Below are 9,217 nucleotides of genomic sequence, written 5' to 3'. Positions count from 1 at the left end.
GTGAGTGCAGAGCGCAGCGTCGGTGCTTGGAATCCGGAGAGGAGAGTGGTATGAGGACCTGAGCTCTCACGCGACCCCAGGCCCCAGTGGGTTTCGGAGGCCCCACGTCCCTTCAGAGCAGACACTGAATAAGTGCGCACACCTCATAGTAAACATTTTTTTTGCTGAAAACATACTTTTTTTTTTTCAACGAATTTGAGCATATTTATTGAAAAAGTTTTTTGAAATTAGGTTATTAATATTTGATTAGATTTTCGGTTGGCTGTGCTATACCTTGTCAGTTATTATGCATATTTTTTTTTAATTTTTATTTATTTATGATAGTCACAGAGAGAGAGAGGAGGCAGAGACACAGGCAGAGGGAGAAGCAGGCTCCATGCACCGGGAGCCCGATGTGGGATTCGATCCCGGGTCTCCAGGATCGCGCCCTGGGCCAAAGGCAGGTGCCAAACCGCTGCGCCACCCAGGGATCCCAGTTATTATGCATATTATGAATGCTTTTCTTCAAAAATATAAATATTCCTGGATTTTTAATTTTCTCTTTATTTGTAGGACAGTGGGTGAATTCCTTTTTTTTTTCTTTTTTTTTTTTTAAGATTTTTATTTATTTATTCATGAGAGATAGGCAGAGAGAGAAGCAGGCTCCATGCGGGAGCCGGTCGTGGGACTTGATCCTGGGTCTCCAGTATCACACCCTGGACCGAAGGCAGGCGCCAAACCGCTGAGCCACCCGGGCGTCCCTGTACCTGGATTCTTTTTTTTTTTTTTAAGACTTTATGAGAGACACAGAGAGAGAGGCAGAGACGCAGGCAGAGGGAGAAGCAGGCTCCGTGCGGGGGCCCCGACGTGGGACTTGATCCCGGGTCTCCAGGATCACGCCCTGAGCCAAAGGCAGATGCTCAACCGCTGAGCCACCCAGGCATCCCCTGTACATGGATTCTTAACTGGAGTTGACTCTTAGTTTAGTATAGGGCCTAGACACTGGAAATGTTTGTCAAGAAAAGCTTTATTTAGGACTTGGAAGGAAGGGTAATATTTAGAGAACTGGAGAAGGCAGGAGGATGATTAAAGCAAAGATGAGAAGAAAAGAACCAAGGTGTGTGTGGGGTGGAGAAAGTGGGGATGAACATTTGTGTATTATGTACCAAGCTCATGTTAGGTGACTTACACGTATTAATTCATTTGCTCCTGTGGTTAGCCTCTGATGTAGGCTGTAGCGTCTCCCGTTTTGTAAATGAAAACATAACCTCAGAGAGGGTAAATGACTGAGATACCACGTGCTGGTAGGTGGCCGACTCTGCATTTGAACCCAGGGGTATGTGACTACAGCTCTTTTGCTCCTGTGCTTTGCTCCCTCAAGGGTCCAGGCCTAAAGTATGTATCTGTACCATTTTCTGTGTTTTGGCTTCAGATACTCAGTGTTACCTGATTTCTGTATGTTGTCGTCTCGTGTACGCCTCATTCCCAGAACAGTCCGGCTTGTTCATTCCCTCATCTACAATTCTTGCCATTCCTCCATGGATTTAAAGGCGCTCCTTTGCTCCTTGAATGACTTTGCATCCCTCTCCCTTGCTGAGAGTTGGGACAATGTTGGCTTACTGGTGGAACCAAGCCCACCACACACTGTAAACACACTCTTCCTTACCAACGACTTGACTGAGGAAGTGATGGAGGAGGCGCTGCAAAAAAAGGCGGACCTCATTCTCTCCTACCATCCACCTATTTTTCGACCCTTAAAACACATAACCTGGAAAACCTGGAAGGAGCGCCTGGTGATCCGGGCTCTGGAAAACAGAGTTGGTATTTACTCTCCTCACACCGCCTATGATGCTGCACCCCAAGGAGTCAACAGCTGGTTGGCAAAAGGGCTTGGTGAGAAGCCTTTTATTTTTTCATGTTTAATATTTTCCCTACAAATGCTTTGAAATTTTAAAGTGTCTTGAATAGAATGTTAACTGCTTTATATGTGTGTACCATTATTTTATTTTTACCTATTTAAAAATAATGTGAAATCTGGCAGTTGTATTTGATAAGTTTTTATCCTTAATGAATAAGGAAAGCATAGGAAATCGTCATTGCTGTGAGTCCTCACTCATGGAACAACGTGCCTAGCACCCAGAAATTTGAGAAGTGCTTGTTAAATTGAGTCAAAAGCACAGACGTCTCCAGAATCTACTTCATATTGTCAGTAAAATAGATATCAGAGGTTTTTTTTTTTTTTTAAGATATCAGAGTTTTATTGCTTACTCATGCTCCATGCAATGGAGGACTTTAACTTATGTGTTTTAGCTTTATTTTTTAGTAAGTTATTTTAGTTTACTCATTTGGAGCTGAAGCTTTTGTGATGACGTATCTGGATTAATGTGGTCAAGTAGATTATGAGCATTTGCAACCTGAATGATGATTTACATGAAGAAGTATAGGAAGCAGTCACAATTCTGTACATCCTCTAAGAATTCATGAGTCAAGTTTTTGTGATATTTAAGAGTTCTGGAAAATAATTTTGAAAGTAAATTTGGTTTTGTATGTCTGTGCTAAATCCCTAGAATATGGGGGCTCTTGGATGTATAGGTAAGAGATGTGTGTGTATATATTATATAAGTATCTGAGAATCAGTCTTTAAAAACTCATTTTTTAAAAGTTGTGCCCATAATGGTTTCTCTTTTTAATTAAAAAAAAGCACACAATTTTTCCCCAGGAGTTTGCACCTCCAGGCCCATACATCCTTCCAGAGCTCCCAACTACCCTACAACGGGAACACACAGAGTAGAATTCAGTGTTAATGGTACCGAAGACCTGGACAAAGTTATTTCTGCAGTGAAACGAATTGCAGATGTTTCTGTCACTTCTTTTTCTACTAGGTACGATATATTTTCCTCCTTTTTTATGTGTATTTGTATGAATCTTCCTTATAAATTCTATAACCCCAGTATTTAGGTCTGAAACAAATTGTTTTCCCCCAGGGCGGGTTTCTAAGGCTGCCTACTTCTCATTTGCATGTGGGTGCTCCATGGGACCCTTTCAAAACAATAAAAATGACAAGTAACACTGTTTTCTATGTGGGAAGGACTATGCTACACCTTTTACTTACAATATTTCTAATTCTCCTGTTAATGTTGAAAGGTGGTGGTTTTTACTTGAGAGGATATAGATATAGATATAGGTAAACCCTTAAAACAACTTTTGTTTTGAGATTGTATTTATTTATGAGAGACACAGAGAAAGGCAGAGACATAGGTAGAAAGAGAAGCAGGCTCCCTGCAGGGAGCCTGATGTGAGACTTGATCCCAGGACCCCAGGATCACGCCCTGAGCCAAAGGCAGATGCTCAACCACTGAGCCACCCAGGCATCCCTAGATAAACCCTACTGGTAACACATTACATAGGTTTACTCTCTCTCCTTTTTTTTTTTTTTTTTTTTAAGATTTTATTTATTTGTTCATGAGACACACACAGAGAGAGGCAGAGACACAGGCAGAGGGAGAAGCAGGCTCCCTATCGTGACTCGATACCAGGACTCTAGGATAATGCCCTGAGCCAAAAGCAGATGCTCAACTGCTGAGCCATTAAGGTGTCCCTATAACAGTGGTTTCAAAGTGAGGTCTCTGGGTCAGCAACATCAGCATCACCTGGAACTGTTAGAAAGTTAAACTCTCAGATCCCTAATAGACCTACTGGATCTGAAACCCTGAGGGGAGAGTTCAATCTGTGTTTTTAATAAGTCTACAAGGAGATTTTTGTGGTGCCTGGGTGCACAGTGAGTTAAGTGTCCAACTCTTGGTTTCCGCCCAGGTCATAATCTCAGAGTCATGAGATTGAGCCTTGTTGTCAGGCTCCCCACTGAATGCAGAGACTGCTTGAGATTGTCTCTCCCTCTCCCTTTGCCCCTCTCTCTTGTGTTCTGTGTCTCAAATCTTAAAAAGTCTGCAAGGAGATTTTGATGCATGCTGAAATTTGAAAAATATTATTCTAGAAAATAGTTTGATTTGGGATTGATTCCTAAATTTCATGTAATCTAATCTATCTTATAGGAGGTTGTAAACCATAGATCGTTCAAAATATGTTTCACAGGGTGCTTGGGTGGCTCAGTTGGTTAAGCATCTGATTAAGCATTCGAGTCTTGGATTCAGCTCAGGTCTCAGGGTTACGAGATTGAGCTCCTGTGGCAGTGAGGTCCAAGTTCAGCACAAAGTCAGTTTGGGATTTTCTCACCACCACCCCCATCCCATTTTCCGTGAGCACACTCTCTCACTCTCTTTTTCTCTCAAGTAAACAAAATCTTTACCAAAAACTACATCTCATTTACATTTATCCTAAAGCAGCAAGTGATTTTTTTTTTCTTTAAATAGGACTGATAATGAAGAACAAACAAGGATTAGTCTGAATTGTAGTCAGGAGGCTTTGATACAGGTGGTGGCATTTCTTTCCCAGAGCAAACAATTCTATCAGAAGACTGAAATTCTGTCACTGGAGAAGGTAATAAAAATATATTACTGTGCATTTTTATTGATAGATCATTATCAATTGTTAGATTGACCGGCTATTGACTTTTACATAAAGAAGCACAAGGTGGTGTTGAGGGATAAAATACCCTGGAGAATATATTGAGAAAGGGAGACATGCCAGGAGTGGGAAAGTGTTGGTAGATGTTTTAGTTCATTCAGGCTGCTATAACAATTTGGGACAAAATACCCCAGCTTATGAATAGCTTATGAACAACAGAAATTTATTTCTTACAGTTCTGGAGGTTATGAAGTCTAAGATCATGGTATCAACGGATTTGGAGTGGTATCTGGTGAGGGCTCACTTCCTGGTAGTCCAGCATTGCCTTCTCTGTGTGTCCTCACATAATGGGAAGGACTGGGATCTGTCTTGGAGCCTATTTTAGAAGCAAACCCCAGTCATTTCAGCTCCCCTCTCATGACTTAAGTACCCTCCCCCAAGGTCTCTGCCTCCTAATACCATCGTCTTTGGGGGTTAGGATTTCAGCATATGAATTTGTGTGGACAGACACATTCAGGTCCTAGCAGTGCAGTATATATATGTGTGTGTGTATTTTTTTTTTTAAGTTCTGGTTTTGGGGGTACCTGAGTGGCTCAGTACATTAAGTCTCTGACTTGATTTTGGCTCAGGTCATGATCTCAGGGTCATGAGGTAGGGTTCTATGCTGGGCATGGAGCCTGCTTAAAATTATCTCTCCCACTCCCCTCCCACTCACATGTGCACTCTCTAAAAAATAATTTTAAAAATTCTGTTTTTTTATTGAAGTATAGTTGATACCCAGTATTACATAGCAGTACTTTTTAGGGTTAGAGACTCAGTTACAGGTTCTATCCCTTTTATACCCTCTGCCTGGACCATTTTATTTGCTCCTTTTACCTGACTACAATTCATAAGATGATTCCTGTATCTTGATGTTCTGGCTCAGAATGCTTTCTTAAGATAAAAAGTTTAAAAACCCATATTTCCAAGGACTCTCTGGACATTTCCACTTAATGGATCCCACAGGTACTTCAGCACATAACAAATATTGACCTCGTCCTCTATATATTTATTTGTTTATTTATTTATTTTTGAGAGAGAACGTGTGCACCCGTGAAAGCAGGGTTTGGAAGGAGGGGCAGAGAGAGAGAAAGAATCTTCAGCAGGCTCCACCCTGAGATTATTACCCGAGCCAAAATCAACAGTTGGACACTTAACTGACTGAGCCACTCAGGTGCCCCTACATCAACCCTTTACATATTTTTTCTATTTCATTGATGGCATCATCATCTACCTTACTTTGCAAGTTTCTGCAACCTGCTTTGCCTCTCCTAAATCCAAGCCCTGCTTAGTTTGTCCCCAAGTCTGAACTGTTTCTCTTCTTTATTTGCTTTGTCACCATAGTACTTGAAATTCTGATCTTTCATCATCTGGGACATGAGTAGTCTTGCTAGTGAGCCCCTACAAGAGACAGCCCATGATTTTTAGCATAATGTACAAAGCCCTTCATGACTAGCTATGGCTTCTGTCCCCATCCCTTGCTCTGCACACCAGCTATAGTGTCTGAGCTCATGCCTTTACACATTTCACCTATCCCTTTCCTACCACACTGCACCTGACATCACTCCTTTCTTTTTTTTTTTTTTTTTTAAACTTTTTTCTGGTCTGGGAAACACAAGTCCGTAAAGCCTTTGATTCCACTTCCTCCAAGTACTCCCACCTGAACTCCCAGCTCATTTATTTTGTCATTGCTTTGGCTCCCATAAAATAGTACCTCTCTTGTATTTAAGCACTTTTATTGTGGTTAGTTAACTAAACATTTGCCTTTACAGAACACTGAGCTCCTAGAAATCAGAGAATGTTTTTGTCATTTTGCATAACCAAACTTTAGCCTGGTACTGGGTATAGTAAGCTCACAGTGCATATTTTATTGTCCTCAGCATTTGCTGTTTGTTTTCTAGGACTGAAATGGACAGTTTTTCTAACTTCTGTTTCTCTTCAGCCTCTGCTTCTACACACTGGAATGGGACGGTTGTGCACACTGGATGAATCTGTTTCCTTGGCAACCATGATTGATCGAATCAAAAGGCACCTTAAACTATCTCATGTTCGCCTTGCTCTTGGGGTAGGAAGGACCTTAGGTAAATATGTACTGTTTATTTGTCCAGTGTACCTACTAATGTAGTATTATGTAGTATATGGGCCAAGTTATAGCTCTTGGTTATATTAATATAAGTGACAGGAAACATTAGTTCACAGAAGATGGATGGTTTATTTTATCAATCAGGGTGGGCTCGGTTATCTCATTGGCTCAAACAAGATTTATGTCTCTCATATTTGGTGTTCATTTCAAGTCAGCAGAAGTCTCTTCACCATAGGCTGATCAGTGTTGCAGAGGAGGCATTTCGGAGGGTCTTAAACACATCAGTTAAACATTCTAGCCTGGAATGTTTTCTGTTCAACTCTTGTCCAGAATTAATCACACTGCCAGTACAAGTCAGGGCATGAAATGTAGTCCTACCATGGGCCACGAAAAGAGCTGTTAATTATTATTGCTCTAATTATAATGCAAATATTATATTTTACAATACTGGTGATATTTTATAGTGAGGTGATAAATAGTGATCCACTACAGTTTGAGTCTTGTAGCCAGTGTCTTATCTTTTGGCTTTTCCCAGTATCTTGGGGAACAGAAGAAAGGAACAGAATAGGGCAGTCCGGGTGGCTCAGCGGTTTAGTGCCTACCTTCAGCTTGGGGCGTGATCCTGGAGACCCGGGATCAAGTCCCACGTTGGGCTCCCTGCATGGAGCCTGGTTCTCCCTTTGCCTATGTCTCTGCCTCTCTCTCTCTCTCTCTCTCTTTCTTTGTGTGTGTGTGTCTCTGTGTCTCTCATGGATCATGAATATCTTTAAAAAAAAAAAAAAAAAAAAAGGAACAACATTTGTTGGGCCTAGCAACATACTGAATGTCCTAAGTATGTGAATTCCTACTGCAGAGGCAGTGAGTGGAGCATAGTTGTTATGAGTGTAGATTCTGAATGACTTGGGTTCAAATTCATCTGTCCTATTCGCTGCATGACTTTGACAAGTTATTTAACACCCCTGTGTCATGGTAGTCTCATCTGTAAAAACTGCAGTAATAATAAAACCTGACTCATCAAGGTAGTATAATCCATGTGACAGGGCACAGTGACTGGCACACATTAAGTATAGTACATGTTAGCTGTGTGGTAGGATTATTATTCCCATTATATTACAGGTGAAAAAATTGACATTCAGAAATATAGGTAACTTAGTCCACAACAACTCATGGGAGTTAGTTTCCAAAGAAAATGGATGGTAGAGATGAGATTTGACTTCTGATCCAACTCCAAAACTGCTTTTTTGATTATTTTCTTTAAGACTTAAAATTTTTATTTGATTAATTATTTTTAAAGATTTATTTATTTATTTTAGAGTGCATGGGCATGTGTAGAGGGGTGGAGAGGGGCAGAGGGAGAGAGAGACAATCCTAAGCAGACTGTACCACAGGGAGCTGGGAGTGAGGCTTGATCTCATGACCCTGAGATCATGACCCTAAGATCAAGATCTGAGTTGAAACTCAGAGTCGGATGCTTAACTGTGTCACCCAGGCATCTCTGTTTTATTTTTTTTTAATTAAAGTGTAGTTGACATATAATGTTTCATTAGTTTCAGGTGTACAACATAATGATTCAGCAAGTGCTCACTAGGTGTGGCCACCAATCTGTCACCATACAATGCTGTTAAAATACCATGAACCATATTCCCTATGCTGTACCTTTTGTCCTCATGACTTATTCATTCTGGAAGTGTCTCCTAACTCCCCTTCACCTATTTTGCCCATTCTCCCTCCGCTCTGGCAACCGTCTGTTCTCTGTATTTATGGGTCTCCTGCTTTTTGTTTTTTTAGATTCCATATATAATTCCTCATATGGTATTTGTCTTTCTCTCTCTGACTTTTATTTCACTTAGCATAAAACCCTCTTCGTCCATCCATGGCAAGATCTGCTTTTTTGTGGCAGAGTAAATGTTCCATTATGTGTGTTTACTGCATCTTTGTCCATTCATTTATTGATGAGCATTTAGGTTGCTTCCTTAGCTTGGCTGTTGTAAATAATGCTGCAGTAGACATAGAAGTACATATGTCTTTTCATGTTAGTGTTTTTACTTTCCTTGCATAAATACCTAGTAGTGGAATTATTAGGTCATGTGGTATACATATTTTTAATTTTTTGAGGAATCTCCATACTGTTTTCCACAGTGACTGTACCAGTTTGTATTCCCATCAACAATGGATGAGGGTTCCTTTTTCTCCCCTCCTCAGCAACACTTGTTATTTCTGGTCTTTTTTACTTCAGCCTTTCTGATAGGTGTGAATGATACTTTATTGTGGTTTTGATTTGCATTTCCCTGATGATGAATGATATTGAGCATCTCTTCACATATCTGTTGGCCATCTTTATGTCTTTGGAAAAATGTTAGTTCAGGTCTTCTGCCCATCTTTAAATCGGATTATTTGAGGTTTTTGTTTTTTTTTCCTTAGTGTCAGTTGTCTAAGTTCTTTTATATATTTTGGATGTTAACCTGTTATTGGATTCATCATTGCAAATGTCTTTTTCCATTCAGTAGATTGCCTTTTTCATTTTGTTGATGGTTTTCTTTGCTGTGCAAAAGTTTTTTTATTTTGATGTGGTCTCAATAATTTATTTTTGCT

At 40.3% G+C, this 9,217-nt stretch overlaps 1 protein-coding gene across 16 annotated transcripts in view; it reads left to right on the top strand.

Annotated features, from left to right (window-relative positions):
* Positions 1 to 9,217, top strand: part of NIF3L1 (NGG1 interacting factor 3 like 1) — a 47,460-nt gene that overhangs the window by 656 nt on the left and 37,587 nt on the right. For 11 of the 16 annotated variants that reach the window (XR_012024846.1, XR_012024841.1, XR_012024842.1 and 8 more), the window contains exons 2-5: positions 1,412 to 1,872; positions 2,699 to 2,861; positions 4,350 to 4,476; positions 6,485 to 6,623. Coding sequence is in view for 9 of the 16 variants with exons in the window: in XM_072812823.1 (XP_072668924.1) it covers positions 1,437 to 1,872; positions 2,699 to 2,861; positions 4,350 to 4,476; positions 6,485 to 6,623 (865 nt within the window). In the remaining 7 variants the exon portion in view is untranslated. Of the gene's footprint in view, positions 1 to 112; positions 133 to 1,411; positions 1,873 to 2,698; positions 2,862 to 4,349; positions 4,477 to 6,484; positions 6,624 to 9,217 lie in introns of those variants that run through there. The other 5 variants (XR_012024845.1, XM_072812832.1, XM_072812830.1 and 2 more) reach the window with 2 other exon arrangements.

The sequence above is a fragment of the Canis lupus genome, chromosome 36 (genome assembly GCF_048164855.1).
Source record: "Canis lupus baileyi chromosome 36, mCanLup2.hap1, whole genome shotgun sequence".
Taxonomy (NCBI): domain Eukaryota; kingdom Metazoa; phylum Chordata; class Mammalia; order Carnivora; family Canidae; genus Canis; species Canis lupus.
Note: the sequence above shows the minus strand (reverse complement) of the source record. Positions and strands in the feature narration are given on the sequence as shown.